Raw genomic sequence first — 19,429 nt, 5'->3', positions numbered from 1 at the left:
AACTCTTAATATAAATACAGGGAGAGGTTGTAAATTGTCCATAACATATACACTCAATATAGTAGTAGGATGCATCACGCGTGTATATCCACGATATAAAAGCTCTATTCCATAATAACTATAATGTAATATATGGCATCACAGTTTTCAATACGCCACCAAAGTCAATAACCAATAACTAGACTTTATTAAATTGCAAAAATGCATAAAGCGTATGATAAAATTTGTCCAAATAGCTTGGGTATATATAAAGCACTCTAAAACATTTATGAAAAATTTAAGAGGACCTTTTAAAACTACATACAAAAATAATTATTAATTGTTTAGGAATTTCCTCGATATTCATAAACTAATGTCTACAATATTTCCAATGAAAAATATAACTTGTTTTACTTAAGTCCTTATTGCAGTAGGTATGTAGACTATTATAATACTGCAGCAATATAATGATATACAGCTTTGAAGTTCAATTAATTAGTTATATTCTATTAATTATGTTTAAAAAAAAATAAATATTTTACATACCATATCGCGTCATGAAAAATTTACCATCGCTATAAATACCGCACGAAATTGTATCTAACCCTCTTTAAGATTTATTTAATTGTTTATACAATCATACCCATAAACCTATACAATTTTGAAGGTAAATTATATTTTAGAACAACAAAGTTGGTTTAAAAATAATTGAAATATATTTATAGTCTCATAAAAATTATTGTTGAAAATTGATTCTTTGTTTATTCATGCTATGCTACCTGTGAGTTATTCACAAATTATTAATCGCTTAATCACTTCAATACCAACTATGGAAAAGAATGTTGGAATGGCATTGCGTCGTAATAATATTAATTTGACATATTTTAGATTTTTTGTAATATTTTAGGGATTAATAAATAATCATAATTAAAAAGTAATAAATGTTATAAAAAATAATTTGAATAGCAGTATTACAATATAATATAGAAGAATTTTCCAGAAGTAAATGGCAAAAGTATGTAACTTTTTTTTAATAATAGTATAAAATATTACGTACATAACGATTATATAATTATTCAATGAAATTGCGTTTTTAACCTTGATATCAAATATTAAAAAAAAAAAATTGTAAATACATGCATATCCGATGCTATGTATTATTCATGTAGGTATTGTAAGCCTATTATAGGCAAGCAAACACCCCTTGGGAGATTATGGATAAAAATTAAAAATTAAAATAATATTGTAATTCTATTCAATAATCCCAAAGGAGTTAATTTTTTATGTTGCCATAAGACAGTTAAACGAACAATATTATGAAACTAAATTTATTAGTTACCAATATTAAACCAATGAAATATTTACTTATATTGCTATCAGTTTTTCACATACCTACATAACTTGTACAATGTTCAATATTTTTTAGATAATAAAATATAGCAATTTAACTTTAAGTAAGAATAATATTACATTTATTCATGAAATTAATTTTAATTATAATATCTAATAATTATCAAATTAATATTAATCATAATGTTATATTATGTACATCTAATAAAATAAAATGTATTTTTTAAGATATTATATAAATTTATAATAAAATTATTCAAACGTGTACATAACTAAATTAAAAATATTATGTTTGCACTGATCTGAGATAAATCAAATGAGTATTTAGTATAAATTGAACTTTTTATTATTCTAACAATTAATATAGAAAATTTAAAGTCTACAGTTATTTAAAATGTTAGCGCATTATATATATTATAATATTATCTAAGGTACTTATACTGATAATTAAATCATTTTTATACTTAGGTACATTTAAATTTGCATTAAACAAAATTAAACTATTTCAATCACGATAAGTGATTTTCGTTTTAAAATGAGGATTATTTAAAATACTGTTTCGGAGTAGGACTTATTTCAATATTAGAAAATGCCTATAACTTTGAAAGCTTAAAATATAATAGACCTCAAATAGTGTTATTTTTTGTTTTGAATAATAGGTGATTTTTGTTATGAAATAATTCTGGATCTATTAATTATTAATCTAGGCAGGCTTATTTTTGGTACCGAAAAATTCTGGTATGAAACTTTGTTTTATTACATTTTATACCATTCTATAAATTTATATAATGAATACTATTTATTATAGGATTAGTATAGGTACTCACAACAGTAAACATGATATTGTCTTCATAATACAATTAGTACTTATATTATATTGTTTTAAATATATTAATTACACAAATTGTATATGAGAATCATAAATAAATTATAGTTCTTAAGATAATATTATTAAGTAAACATAAGCCGATCACATGGCATACCTAATACGTTTAAGGGGCCTGCTCGTGTGACTTTTTAAAGGGCAATATTTATGCAATATGCAATTTTGACCGTGGCATTTCATGCTTTGTTAGTTGTCAATGATGATTAGTGCGAATGTGATTGTATGCGGGTTCAGGGCCATCAACGCACACGCTGCATGCGCCAACGTGTCATCTCAACAAAGCATAAAAGTTTTTCCTGTTTTTGAGCAAAAAATAGGTCACGTGCAGGCCCTTTATTATTATATGATGTATACCGAGTGATTCTAAATTTATATTACAGTAATTTTATAGCATAAAGGTTTTATGTATCATTTTTGAAAAATATATTTATTCACATAATTTTTAGTTGTTACAAAGCATTATTTTCGAAAAAAATATTTTATTTTTCTAAATTTTTTAAGTTTCTGATATACAATATTATATTAAATTGTGAAGTAGAATATGTTTTTTATGATTCAGAGTATGTTGATGTATTATGTATAAAATGGAATTTTAATTCAATAATCATAAGTAGGTATTTAAAGTTTAGGTGAGGGGATTATTGAACATTTGTCAAGGCACCCTTGTTCAATTCCACTTCGCTCACTAAAACTTAAAATCTTTATCATACATACAGTTCATCATTCATTTTTGTATATTTATCATAAAAATATTTTTAAAAAGTACGATTTCCCATTTAATTTTAATTTTCTAATTCCAACTTTTCCAAATAAGAAAACTTTCGTATCATAATTTTTTTATCTTCTCTACTTTTAAATGATAAAATGGCCTGTGAAATTTATTTTAAATCACTCGGTATGCATAGTGTATACAATTTAATATATATATACCATACGCTATTTCTAATATGTTGTGACTTCTGTTTACTGCATAATATTATACTTATAAGTTATAACTAATTTAAAATTATTGTTAAAATAGTAATTGATTCTCACATATTTGATAAATCATGATCAACTGTCAGTTGTCACTAATCATACATATGCCAACCTAGAAAAATAAAAATAAAAGTTCTCCACATTTTTTTTTAAAATGAAATCTATACCAAAATAATATTATTTGTATAACATTAATCGCCCTTTCAGCGTAAAAAAAATATTGCACAAAAAAATTTAGGTACACAGTGGAAAAAAAGCGACTAAAAATCATATTCATTAAATTATGATTAATATGAAAACGATTACGAATTATTAGTCGTCGGCATAGGAGTGGTAGATGAGCCACCGATCGTCGACGAACCCCTGTACAGGAAACCATTGTCGGTCGATGCGCCGATGCCGCTGTGGCCGTTGTAATGTAGAGGAGTGGACTCGGAGGGTCTGAAGCTTGATCCGGACTGCAACACGTCACCGTCTGGTCTCCTTTGCAAATATTCTCTCTGCTGATCATTCCATCCGTTGCTGGACTGTCCGCTACAACGCGAACAAGACATAACGATCAGAATCATGAGCAGAAGCGTGTTAGGGATTAAGTAAGAGTAGAGAAAAAATAATATGCCATATTCATGGCACCCATCGAACACGCAATATAAACCAATTTTTTAGTAGAATAATAATGATAATGTGGTGTGTAACTTTTATTGCATATTATCTAGATAAAAATAACTTAAAGCATCTAGCCACAAATTTATCTACCCAATTATTTGTACAAAATAGTTATATGAGATAAGTAAAGTATCTATATGGACATTTGTGAAAAGATTTTCAATCTATTTCTGTAAATTTTTTTGTTTGTTAAAAGTATAAAAAATTCTATAAGGTATCGTCTATTTTATTCCTATGTTCTTTTATGTGTTTGAATTTAGTTATTTTGTAGAATTTCTGTAAAAACTGATAGGTACCTAAATCGTATTAAAACATTTATAAGTGTACAAATTAAAATCATATATAATATATTATTATAATTTAGATGTAGGTATAGAAAAAATTCTATTTTAAAAATCAAGTTTTAAATTTTCTGTTAATTTTGTAAAAATTAATTTGCAAAAAAGACGAATAAAACGTATCTGAAAATAAAAGTTATGACAAAACAGTATCTTTACTAATATTTTATACTATGAATTTACTCCAATAATTTACTCATAACCTACGAATAAAAAATCGCAAACCAATACAGTAATTTCGTAACTACCGGAGCCAGTACATCTCAGTCATTCATGCACCTCTCGTAATCATTATTAATTATAGTGACATCAAAGTTATATCACGTGTTTGAACTACGAATATTTTGAAAAAATAACTCATCCGAACAATGTTAAAACGATTCATAATAATCCCAAGGTTCTGGTTTCGAATTAATTTAGGTACCATTACGATTACACGAGTAATAGCAATATTCCTGCATAAATTTAATGGTCCGCTGGATCTATGATGCACACGTGTTTTTAGTTGACCTTTCGGGTTGCCGACCGACGTTGGTTGGTTGTTCAACCTTTATTGTTTATATTATGCGAAGAATCTCGTATTTGATAAAACAATAATGACAGTGGAAAAAATGTATTATTATAGTTTTGAGAATACCAGAAACCTTGCGAACTATAAAAGCATACCGGAATTGAGTCAAGGGGAAATAGAATATTTGAATAACACTCATCATGATAATAATATTATTATACGTAGATTATGGTTTCTGACATCTATTTGTATCTACCGTGTTTATTATATACCGTAATCAATATTGAAAATCGTAAAAATATGAATAAAAAAAAAAATTTGCACATTTCGAGGTAATGCAAAATTTGCAACTTTGATTTACATCCGTTATGAATTACGATACTCCATTATACAGAGTGTAAATTTTATAGTGATACACAATCATGTATCAATACCAAATTTTTATAATCATCTTGTAGTTTTTAATTGCTGCAGATGGTGGAAACAGTCGCATAGTAGATAAATTAAGCACCTATTTAATTTACATTGTTTAACAATAAGTAGGTACATATTTAATTATTGGAAAAATGGATGGCCAAATACTAACTTATCAAACTCGATATAAATACCAAACATTGCTGTACAAAATATATAACCTTACCTCATGGAATTAGAATAATAGTTCCAATTTGACGCGTATCCTTTTCCATATCCCGAACCTGTCTGCTGCTGTGAACCGTAAACTTCGTTTCCGTTCATAAATGGCCTTTCATTGTCGTATCCCGGTCTGTTGTGTATATTATGTGGTCTACCGCCATTACCATCATCGTTATCTGAATAACCACTAAATTTATCGAACTCCTGTTTTGGGGAGCCATAATCTGACACCATATTGTTCATGGATCCCGCATAAGGTCTGAATGATCCATTATCTGATATTTCTCCTCTATTATCGGGCCTAGATGATCCATACCCATTCGGGTGAGAAAATCCATAACTATCCGGACGAGAAGATCCATAATTATTCGGACGAGAAGATCCATAATTGTCCGGTCTCTGAGTTCCGTAACTAGCCGGTCTCGATAAACCATAATCAACCGGTCTATGTGTTTCGTAACTTTCTGGCCTTGAAACACCATAATCAAACGGTCTTCCTACTACGTTTCCGCTAGGTCTGTCGTAACCTACTGAACCACCACCTATATTTCCTGATTGTTCACCAAAGGAGTTTTCACCCCAGTGCTGAGTGGGTCGAGAAGCTATCACTGGATATCCTGGTTTCTGAAAACCCCACCCTAGTGGTCGGGGGGTCGTTGATTCGAATCCAATTGGACGCGATGTACTCTGGTAATCGACATGGGGCCTAGAACCGTAATCGTGAGTGGTTGGCGTACCATAGTCTTGTGTAGTAGGTTTACCATAATCGTGTGTGGGCTTACCGTAGTCGTTTATTGGTTTATCATAGCCGTGAGTGGGTTTGGCGTAACTTGAAGTCCCATGGTCGTAAGGTCTGCCATGGTCGACGTTCATCGGTTTCAAGCCGTAATCTTGACTCGGTTTGTTATTGTGATTCTGTCCCCCGTAACCATAACCGTTTCCGTAAGAAGTGCCGTAGTCACTGTTGCTATTTTTGTCAATGTACTTGTATCCGTTGTTCATTTTGATCACCTCGTACGATCCGGAACCTCCCCAACCCATATATGGTTTTTTTCGGTCCGAATTGTTTTCGTAACCAGTTCCCTTATTGAAGTAATCGTCGTCATTTTTGTCATTCACCTGATGCGAACCGTACACCGTTGAAGGTTTACTGGAATCGTACTTATTCGGACCACCAATCCATCCGGCTATCACTCCCACCTTCTTGCTGGCTTCATCCCATCCGATATCTTTGGGTGGTTGACTCTGCCAATATCCGGATTCTACTTTTACTGGATATGCTCCTTTGATATTCCACCGGTTGGTAGACGGTCTATGGTAATTACCTAGCATATGTGTTCCGTGATCGTCGGGAATATTGGGAACAGGATACGACATTCCTTGATAATATCCACTTCCACCATTTCCCGAACCACTAGTACCATGCCCATAACCACTGTAACCACCACTTCCACTAATACTGCCTCCATTCCCACCGCTTCCATATCCACTACTTCCACTAATACCACCTACACTGATAACGTGTCCACCAATACCGTCTCCATAGCCACCACTGCCACTGCCACCACCTATACCACTTCCATAGCTACTGCTGCTACCGACAATGCTAACTTTTTTGTTGTTGTGTCTTCGTTCCCATTCCGGGCTTAAATTATCGTAACCATTACCCCGGTAATTAGGATTTTTTATAAGGCTGTCTGCATTTTGGGTGTTGTATATTTGGACGTGATTATCAGTTACTTGACTGTTACTGCCGTAATTAGAATTGCTTGACATATAACCGTTGCCAGTAACATGACTTAGCGAGTTATAACCATTTGGCCGACTGTTCATCTGACCCCGATTGTCAGTGTTATAACCATTACCACGATTGTCCGAATAACCAGAGTGTCGATTGTCTGATCCGAACATACCCGTACTACCATGGTTATCCGTCATGTAACCACTCACGGAAACCCGATTATCTGACATATAACCACTGACGCTAATACGGTCGTTTACACTGTACATCCCACCGTCGTGAGCTTGTGTCGTGTACTGTGATCCGGGCAATGGCGGTGGAACGTTTGTACAACGGCTACACGGATCTATAGGCTGTCGGCTGTCCCAGCCGTAAGAAGATATCCCTCCGCGAGTTGTCCATGTCCCGCTGGCAGTGGTCGTCGGATAATTCATCCCACTGCCATGATCCACCGAACATCCTGCCCCAGTCGTTCTGTATATGAGTTGGAGCAACAACACACACTTTGCTACATAGCAAGGGCTCTGAAATATATTGTTATTGTTCAATACTTATTATAATATTATGTTTACATAAACTAATTTCAACAATTTTTGATGTTTAATATATAGATAACTAATAAAATAGTAATTACTGTACATTTACATTTATTCTAAAGCCTAAGTGATATCTTAACGAAAATACATTGGTTAGTACCTAATAATAAATAATCCAGATATCGAAATATTATGTCCAATAATACATTAACTATATAATTTATCCGTATAAGTACTTAAAATAAAAGTAATTTCAGGTACGTATAGTGTGAAAATACCTAAATAATAAGTAGGTATGCTAAAAATTACGTTTACAAGTGTAGAATACTTGAACTTTGAAGTGGCATTGATTATATTAATGGTTCAAGAGGTTTTATTTTATAACTTATAAAATATATACTAATATTGAACCATTTTAATATCGATTATATTATGTAAACATCTTAAAGTAATTTTATTTATACGTTGCCTACATATTTCCAAACTGTGTATTTATTAGGTGCATATCCTATAACTCATATTGTCTATATCATAACCTTTATTTACTCTCAAATCTCAGATAATCAATTTTTTGTTTTCAAAAATAAATTTATCTTATCCATTCACAGTAACGTAAATGCAGTGATTTAAATTGTTAGTTTTAAGCTTAATCGGCAACCTAAAGTTAATTTTAAGAAATATGAATCCCAAATCTCATTATTTGAATATAACTGTTTAAATAACCAATAAACCATGTTATAAAAATATAAAAAGTAAAATTATATAATTTATAACTGCAGTAGGTAAGCAAAAACATTAAAAATCAATTATCTGGAATTTTAAATCATTTCCCGGAACAATAAAATATAAAATAATTAAATTAGATTAATGCATATATTATTATTTTAATATTTTTATTGAATGAATTTAAAATTTATGATATAGCATTTTTTAATGCTAATTTTAGTATTATATAAATTATATCAAAAACACTGAAGTGAATTCACGGTTGCTCATATTATTCAATGAAAGTGTGAATTTTTTTTTTTAATTTGTTATTATACCCACCTGTTTATTTTAAAACTCAATAGCGAAATGAATATTATTTTTCCGGCATCATATTTTGTCATTAATTTTACTTCATAAAAATTTAAATATTAGTTATAAAAGTAATAATGAAAAAAAAATGTAATGCATATTTCCTACGTAGTTTTCCATCAGATTGTAATAGTATACTCTTCGAAGGAAAAAACTTTTCAATTATATCCATCACATATACATATATGAACGTTGCTTTTACAAAACTATATCCATGTCCTTGGATTGCCACATTGTATTACAGGATAATATTTATTATTAAATTTTAGCATTAATACTGTCATACTGAACATATTTTATTTCCGTTCGTACAACTTATTGCTTCATCTAATTAATAATTATATATGTTTTCAACTTTTATGCGATACCTAATGAATAAGGATAATAGTTATCATGCATATTGTAATGATAGGTACCTGATGAATTTTATTTTTAGTAGCGTTTGCAAAAAGGAATTTGTTTTTTTCCATCTAAATTCATATAGATAGCTACCTATATATATAATATTAATATTTAATATGCATTGTAAACGAATAACCATAATGCCTATTAAAAAAAAATTACACCAATTATTCTTATCGGCGAGAAAACTAGAAAAGGTTAGATAATCTTCATTGAAATAAAGTTAAAACAAGTACAGCTAGCAGGGTCTCGATAATCTGAACACAGCCTAATCCGAAAGGCGCAGTAATTCGAACGGGCTTAAGAATTACCTTATCACCATAATATGTATGTATTTATAAATAATATTTTCCGGTAATAAAATTTTTCGATTATGGGGGACAAGGCATACTAAACCATAATAAGAACCACTGTACAAAAAAAAAAAATATTTTAAATAGTAAAGTTCATAATTATACTCATAATATTATATTAATATTTTTATATATTATTTTACAAATATAGATTAATACAAATGAAAACAAAATTTCATGATTAAAATTATAATATAATTGATGTTTTTTTTTTTTTCAAGCCAAAGATAATCCGGACAAATCGCTAATCTGAACGACCCCTTTCCCCAATCTCGTTCGGATTATCGAGACCCTAACTGTTCCCTTAATGATCTCTCTTTATATATTCATTAATTTTCAATTTTTGTAAGATTTTTTTCTCTTTATCTCTCCTTAAATAATATTATGCATTAATGTACAGTTTACACTCAACTTGATTTATATATATATGTATTTTTTTCTTTCCTTCTGCCCTAAATACTCATATAACTTTTTTGTATATTTAAAATGTAATTGGAATTTATTCCGTAATAAACAGACAATAACAATAACTAATTTATTCAAAATAACCATGGTTCTTTACAGGCGTATAATGAAATTTAAGATGAGATGAGAAGTGAAGTAAAAAAATATTAATTAAGAATTCTCATATTTTCGTAAAATTATGTACACCTGATCATAAATGATATCATACCACAAACATATTATTATATTAAGATAACAGTTTAGACATGCAGGAATCAGAGTTGTTAACAATAAAAAATACGTTATATTTTAGTTTTCAATACAAATAACTATATATTTTTAAATGTATTGGTAGATACTCTTGATAAGAATTAAGACTTAAGAGTGATACTGTGATAGCTTAGGTGTTCAATGTTTATTAGAGTTTCATAGTATTATTATATTATTGTTTTAATCATAATGTATAAGTAATAAGTTCCTAAGAACTTTGGAAGCAGCACAACCAAACAACCATACTATATCAACTTCTCGATATTGTAACTTACGATAATATCAAAACTCATATTAAAAACAAATTTCGAATAAAATGGTAAATACACTGGTCGATACAACTTACCAAACTCAGAGAAATAAAAACACAATTTTAAAGTTGTAAGACCCGAATATCAGCACTTCAGCAGGAGAGAAAAAATTATAATCAATCATCTTCGAATATAGGCATCACAAGGCTGACTCACAAGCTCCTTATGGCCAAAGAGAAGCCCCCTCTATGCACAGTGTGTGGGGTAACTGTAAAACATATTATAACAGAGTGCTACCAATATTCCGACGAACCCAGAAAATTCAACATTCTAACCAACACGAGTGAAGCATTAGGACCAGGCATCAAAAACATCGCAAATATGTTAGCTTTTCTAAAAAAAACCTACCTATATAATACAATAATTAATTAAACCTTCTGCTAATGATAACCACAATATTAATGTTAGTGGAAATCACATAAAATTAACATCATATTAATTGTATAATTTTAGTTCTAGAAATCACTCATTATGTATTAAACAAAAAACTAATAACCTTTGCTGTTGATGTTTTTAAGTTCATCGAAATCTTGATCATTGTTATTTCAATAAGTGTAAACCTCGCAACCAGTGCGAATAATATGATTACTAGCAAGGACACAAAATATAAATATTAGAGTAGGATTTTTCAATCGTTTTTTGATCAACTTTTCTGATTTTGAAAACACTTTAAACGCCTTTCATACAAATAATAATAGTAATAAAATAAAGAAATATCCATATTTTACTGCATATACGCGGCTCCATTGATAATAATTAGTGTAGTATAAGACATCATATTACAACAGTATAGGACAAGGACAAGACCATAACTGTTATATCTATATAGTATACACATACCTTACACATATATCAGTTATGGCATAGACAAATAGGTATGTACCTATACATGCCTAGCGTGATATTTACATCAACTAATTTAAAAATATTTAAACTATAATAGTATGTAATTAAAATAATCATAGTGTATTTTAAAAACATAATGAACCAAAAATATAAAATGCTAACTACGATATTATAATTTCCAAATTCTTTTATTTCGATAAATACTTTGGTTGGTCCTCACTGTCAGAATCTCAACCTGTGGGCTCATTGCGTGCATTCGGGCGCTATTGATTATTATAACTATACGGAAATGTGCAATATAGATGCACCGTTGTTGACCCGTTTGTTCGTTGTCGGCATCAATAAGACAATAAACTGCAGGACGAGTCTTAAACGTCTACTGTCATTTATTATTTAATAATAATAGTGATCCCATCAGCGAGTTAAATTATTTACACATTTTCGTCTGTTTTTTTCGAATTTATTAAATCCACTGCATAAAACGTAAATGACGTGTTCGTTTACCGTAAAAAAGAAATAACCATTAAAACGTATTTACGTACGCAGACATAAACTCGATAACTAACTTTAAAACGTATTTATTATGGTGATACATACGCAAAAATTTTCCTTTGCATATTGATTAGCTTATAATAAATTATCTCAGAGACAACCATTTAATTTAAACAATTGCTTCACGCTGTTGCCGATGAATATTTATAACGGAACGATTCAGTGTCTGCAAATTATAATTGTGTAATTGTGTAGATAAATGAATTTAAAAATTAAATTATAGTTCATCGTCGTAAATGACGAGATTAGAATAAAATGTCTCAAAAGCGAAGCCATCAAATATCTCATTTCATTTGTCGATCGATTGTGAAACAACGCGACTTGCGCCTAAAATCTCCTCTATCGATTATTATTGGCGTTATCATTACCATAATTTTAGTTGATAACATACTGATATTAACATTATTAACAATAATACTGACATTCTCGATATAAGTTAGATTACCTACCTCTATAGTACCTTTGACACTATTACAATATTGCGAACGATGCAATAAATTTGTAATAATCAGCTATAAACCGTGGCAATGGGGCAAAACTCGGTAATCACTATTATGGTATTAATGATATAATATTACCCACGTCGTTATAGTTAACCATCAACAAGGTTCGTGACATATTAATATAGAATACACACGCTACAATGCTACATGCATAACATAATAAAATATTGTCCGTACGCGACAATGACCCGATCCGGTTCGAAGATTACTGGCCGAATATTTCACCTCATTGTTTTGTCTCTAATTGTTGGGCAATTTCCTTCCTATTTATTTATCTTTTTGAGTGAATTTACGAAAAGACAATGCTTTCGTCCTTGAAGTGGTTCTTAAATCACAACGGACTTGGATTTTTGTTCATTTAAGGATTAACGACGACGACGACGCGTCCTACTCTATACGCGCTGCAAACGATGCGTTATTTGATTATATTCATCAATAATAATTATTATTATTATACCTACAAGCACATGGAATGGCAATAGCCCAATGTCCCCAATTATATAAAATACTATCTTAGATGTCAGGGTAATATTTATTAAAACCAATTCAAATTACAAATTACAATTTACAATGACGCGTCAAACAATATTGTTGCAGTTTTCAAAATACGTATAATATTCCACCTGAGACGATAATGTGCTAATTAAGTAATAATAATACTTACTTTTGCAAATTATTATAATAATGTGCACGCTCAGACTACAGACATGATACAATATTGGACAGTCCCACTCCAGCAAATATAGGTCCGAGACAAAGGCAATATTATGTATTGGATAGTTCGATTATTTTGATAACAAAGAAATTCAAATGAGTGGTATGGAATTTAGTGGAACTACTACGGTGCACAGATGGAAGGTAAACGATTGATCTACGGTATTTTGTCATTTCTAATAAATGTGTTTCCGACTACGTTATCCCCTTAACCACACCGAATGCGTTGCTTGTTTTGTGAAACCATAATATATTAAAATGATAAGTTAAAGCAAAAGGTACATTTATCAACGAGTACCAAACATGTAGAAGCTTAAGTAAGCCGTAAGTTCATGAAATATCTAGTTAACTGATTTTTATTATTGTTTTTGTAATAACTATATTTTTGTATGGTTATTGATACTTAAATATCTCAATTTTCTCTATATAATGTAGATATTTTTCTCTAAAATATATTTAAGTCATTCCAAACATTAAATTAAAATCTTAATTGTGGGCCAAACAATTTTCATTATTAATTACTATATAAAAGCTGTTATGTAATATACAAAAATTATCTAATCTTCCATTATCCTTGTAAACAATATATTAGATATATTTACAATCCTCTGCGGATTTAAATTTATTTCCTTTTTTAGGAAAACCGTCTTCGTCTCATCTAACATCACTAGACTCGCAAAAATATTTACCGAGATTATTTATTTCAAATTCACACAAATCCTAAATTATTTACTTACAAAGGAACAATATAAAGGTAGAGAAAATAGTTCAACTGTAACGTCTGTAACCAATTTACCTTCCAATTATTCTATTGTTTTTCTCTAGAAGTTAAACGCATAAACACTAAATAGATATATGCTAGGACTTTAAAAAGGATTTAGTCCTGTACAACATAATTTAAACTAAAAATAGGGATTTCAAAAGTAATTTTATTTTTATTTTTTGTAAATGTTTATAGGTACTTGTTTAATATTCTCGTTGTTATTACTATTATAATTTTTCAAACTTAATATTCATCATTAGTATTTCTGTATTCAAACGGCTATCAATATACAATATTAAAATGCATATATTATTGTTAACATGCTGAAATAGTTTTATTTTAAATAGTTATATTTATTTTATTTTTTATAAATCAAATACGTGAATTAAGATTTTCTCTGTATGAAATAAATAAATAATAAGTTCATCATATATTTATAAAACATTGATGCTCAAAATTGTGTCTGAATATACACAACATTGAAGTTATTGTATATTTTTCTACTGCATATACGAATGTACGATATTGAAAGCTTTTGGGGATGTTGAAAACAAATGGTTTTAATCTGAACCGCGTACGTTCTTGATTATTGATGTTGCTGTAGTTGTGTTTAATAGAGTATATTAATATGTCTACAATCTGTGTACTATACAGAACGAATTGTTGCGTGATGCGTACCTTAAACTTATATAAGGGTCGACTGATGGGATTGGCATGCACAAGACGACCAAATGTTCATGTTTGTGTTGTTTATTTAATTTGAATATAGTTCACTTTTCAAGAACTTTCAGTTAATATATATTTAATAAATAAGTACTCGGTATAGACCAGCGTAAATAAGACTTACGTCATAACACTGTTGGTATAAGTTTCTGTTTGAAAATCAAATGTTGTAATTTAATATGTACAGCTCATTTTATATTAATTGTTTGAATGGTCGTAGATTAAAATAAAATATATTTAAAAGTTGAGTTATGATTTTAAGGATGTTAATTTGGAATAATTAGTGTAATTTCACACTATTACAGGCTATACAATATTGTATAATTGTCTTGAGTAGTATACTTAATATTGCCATAAGCTTATTAGATAACCCAGATAACTTTTGAAAATAAATAAAATTATGTAACCCAGCCATATTCATTCACATTATCAACAAAAATATCTTCCCTCATTCTGGAGGCAACATCATGAACTCGATTAATTTTCTTATTGATAAATACCACAATACTATAGGTATCTAAATATGATCGTTAACATATATTAAAAACATGATATATTACAATCTATATGAATAAAAATGAACTGATTTTTGTTGGTATTCGCATCACTTTAAATTTGAGAATAAAAGATATTGCAGAGAAAAAAAAATTGGATAACTTATTTAGAAATTTGGAAAACATGGGAAAAACTATGAAACATATTATGACACTATTTAAATTAGTCGAATTATAACATAATATACATTGTTTTACAAAACACAAATCTTTGAATGGGTATCTAAGCTGGGATAGCCAACCAGTAAATAATGGAATATAATAATGTTGGCAACTATTCCGTTTTGGCTTTTAAAACAAGCACCAAAAATCCTCTCAGAATATTTAATAATATTATCCATAGGTACTCTACTGCATCGATAAAAAAAAATTTATATGTATTTCGACGATGGAGTAAAATAATGTATATACAATTATATACACTCCACAGTAATTAAACTTGCAGTTGCCGAGAGCAACTGCAATTTAATTTATAGCAAACTTTTTATTTTAACTATAAAATATATTAAAATAGAGAATGTAATATTTTAAATTTTGTTAAAAAAAAAATTAATTTAACTGTCATCTGGCAAACTATTACATTCATGAAACTATTTCAATAAAAAACAATGCTGACATTTTTTTCAGTGCAGTTTACCTTTTGGGTTCTATCAGATTTAGCCATCAACGTTCGCATGAAATATGAAATAATGTAGCCACAAGCTAAATATACACTTGTATACATTGCATAATTTAAATTAACAATAACAATAACACTGAAGAATGAAATATGAAAAATTTGGATATTGAAGAAAAATAAGGGAAGTCGCTCTGCTGTTTATTTAATATTAATAATATCGTCATAGGGTAAGCCGGTGTAATGAATGTGCTAAATCATACTTCAAGTTTGGACACGGTCTGTCAAATTAATCTATTATTAGCTGTATTTCTAAGTAGAGTTTATTATATATTAGATATTTACATTGCTATTTGTTATTCATTTTTCTATTGGAATAGTACGGTTGGTTGAACTAATTTTTGTCACAAAAAAATAATAATAATAATAATAAAATATACCTACTATTTAATTTTAATTTTAAAATAACTCTATTTGTTAATACTAGCAATCAGAACTGTTATTTAGGAATTTGCTTCCCTAAAAAAAACTACTAATTTATTATTTAAAAAAAATGTATATTTTGTTTTAAATTACTATTTTTATGTTATAAAATCAGTTAATATTAAGACTAAAAATTTACATATATTTTATAGCTCCTTAGGCTATTGAACTGTGATTCAAAAAGTTAGTGAATAATATTTTTATATGTATCCACACGGTTGTTTGTTTTTGAGTTCAAACAAAATCTTATTTTGTGAAAAATTAGTTCTGCTTAAAAATTCCTATACTAACAACTAGTTAAAACTTATTAATTGTTTTAGAATAAAAATCATTAAAAATATTATGAGGGACTTAATTTGTATAAACTTTTTCTCGAGTTAATATATGATGAGCAGGGATACAACTAAAAACATGCACTTAGTGAAATGAAATTTTAAGTAAAACCGCAGTAGTTTTTTACTAATAAATAATAATATGCGTAAATTATGCATAATAATAATATAAAATATTCCTATTAAACGTTTCTACAAAGATCTGCTGGTCCCATGAACCTTAAGTGTGGTGTAGACGTTGTTTAAACATCAAATTAAAAATTATATCGCAAATTGATATTATCAAAAAAAAAAAATTTTAAAAATAGTGATTGGTAGTAAAGTTAAGTAGCAAAGGCTTTTAATTATTGTGTGGTAATCTTGTATAACCCTTTTTGCGGTTTTTCAGAGCATAAAACTGAACGGGTAAATTTGATTTGATCCGTAGTACTGCAGCATTTCTTCGTTTATTATCTCAATTCTCAATCCTGTTTAGTATGCAGAATGATTTACCAAGCATGATCATTGATAACCCCACGTTTATATGTTGTTATCTTCATTTTATATATGTACATTTTAATATCTAATAGCTTAGAAACTGTCCAATTGTTCAAATTCCAATAATTAGATCTTATATGTAGGTAGCTACATATTTTTTGAAGAAATTTTCTGATTAACAATTTACTGTGAAAAAAATTTTGGTTATTGTTGGAAAATTCAAGTATTTATCGCCAAAATACACTCCAAAACACTCCTTAAATGTGATTGCCGAGTAGTAAATATGGTGTTTATCTATATTCTGATAAAAATAACGGTTATAAAAGTTGTATAAATTGATTATAATTAAAAAAAAGATGAACATGATAAATGATTCGCCCTGTATAACACTTTTTGCGTGATGAAAATATTTAGTAACCAATCTCCGTCAACATATACCTACGTATTACCTAGTTATACTTACTCAAACTCTACAATATAATTAACGCAATTTAATATAATATATTATTCTGGATGAAATTCGATAAGCCGGGATCTAAATAACTCGTTACATCTTTTCCAAGTCTCGCCGTAAAAACAAAACAATTACAAAGTGTAATATAAGTTTGGTCAAAAGAAACTTCAAATCCGACTGCAGATTATAACTTGTATACAATACACTAACGGTCAATCTCTTGTATTTTATTTTAGACGACACAAACGTACCTACTGTTCTGGAAATATAATAAGACAGGGTTCCTTTTATATTTGTTTATTGTTTAATAGCTTATTCAGTCCCATTCCTATCTACTTAATAGCGTACACCTTATTAAATATTTCTAAACAAAATGCCGAATAAATGTTTCAAAAACTATTGTAAAATAATACAGAATTTCGTAGCTGGTATTCAGACAATTTGTGAAAGACGTTCCTTAATAGATAGGAATTATTTTTAAAGATTACTGAAATGTATACCTTTTTTTTATTATTATTAAAAATAGTGAATTTACAATTTTACAATCTATACAATGATTTAATAAGTAATCGTGATGACAAAATGTATACCTACAAATAAAACTCTGATAACGGACAGTAGACACCTATATAATATTTTCATAGAATAATAAATTTACATTTCTTTAAATTCCAACGAACAAATCAGTCCATTCATAATTGCATTTTTTTTTTTTTTTAACCGTAATAATGATTATATGATTACAAGACCAAAATACATCAGCTTTAAAAACAAAAATTGATTATTTCAAATTAAAGTGTGCCGGTTTTATTATTTGAAAATGTGCGTTCACTAATATTGCAATAGTGTGCAAGTGAAAATTTGGTATATCCAGTATGCCGTAGGTACCCTACGCGCGTGTATAAGACGGAAACAACAAAATGGGTGATGCTATAGTGTCCTACTGTAAAATCTAAAAAAAAAACCCGATTTTGTGAACTTATTCATAAAGCCTTAGATTCTTAAGTCCGAGAAATACAATAGTGCCGTTGGGTGCTTCACCCCGAAAACCGTACCACCTACTGCAACGTTTTTCACCTTAAGACCGCACAGTTTTCGCACGATCTGTACGAAACGGCTGGACATAAGTGAATATCACCAATACAAATGAATCGTATAGATTGTATAATTACATCACTACTCAGTATTCTATATATAGATGTCTGATACATATAATAATATATAATAATACTTACACTTCGCAGCCACTCGATGTACATGATGGCGACGGAGACGATGTACGAAGACAATATTATTATATGGTGAGCGAGCGGTCGCCGGCGACGTACTGTTTCTGCGATGATGTACAAGCACAGACTTTGAGACAATGCTAATATTCGCAGTTAACTCACGCTTGTGTGTATATGTGTGCATGCGTACTTATGTTTGTGTGAAGAAAACGCGAACAGGGCACATACACACATATATATATACATACGACCAAGACTTATAGGACCAAGTCGACGGCGAGTGGGCATTGTCGTAACGGTTCAGGTGGTACGGTGGCCTCGGCGGTCGTCGTTTCTTCGTCTTGGCCGTTTCCTCGGCGGCCCGCACGTCCGCTCGACACAACAGCACAGCACACTGCACATTATAAAATTCTGCACTGCCGGATGATAATTACCGGTCTGCTGCTGCTGCTTCTGCTGTTGCTCCTGCGGTTCTGTCGTTCTCGTAATATTCGTATACGCCATAATAATAATAACAATAATAATATAATTTACGTATATTATAATATCTGTGTATACAACTGTATAGTGACGGTAACGGCCGAAAAGCAAACGTATCGTTAATATTATACGAATTAAAAACATACTTGTACGGCTGTACTTATCGTTATTTTATGTATTTAAAAATTATAATTTATAAGTGCGCAACATGCAGCATAAGTGTTA

General features: G+C 29.5%; 1 protein-coding gene across 1 annotated transcript; it reads right to left on the bottom strand.

Moving 5' to 3' along the window:
* Nucleotides 1-2,172: 2,172 nt before the first annotated feature.
* Nucleotides 2,173-18,953, bottom strand: LOC107168421 (uncharacterized). Its single transcript, XM_015517825.2, has 3 exons — nt 18,731-18,953; nt 5,349-7,609; nt 2,173-3,727 (listed from the first exon to the last, which is right to left on the bottom strand). The coding sequence occupies exons 1-3, from the start codon at nt 18,752-18,754 to the stop codon at nt 3,496-3,498; spliced, it is 2,517 nt and encodes an 838-aa protein (XP_015373311.2). The 5' UTR covers nt 18,755-18,953; the 3' UTR covers nt 2,173-3,495.
* Nucleotides 18,954-19,429: the final 476 nt, after the last annotated feature.

The sequence above is a fragment of the Diuraphis noxia genome, unplaced genomic scaffold, assembly GCF_037042655.1.
Source record: "Diuraphis noxia isolate RWA-SAM2 unplaced genomic scaffold, SU_Dnox_SAM2 contig0003, whole genome shotgun sequence".
NCBI lineage: Eukaryota > Metazoa > Arthropoda > Insecta > Hemiptera > Aphididae > Diuraphis > Diuraphis noxia.
This window is presented reverse-complemented; position numbering and strand designations above follow the sequence as displayed.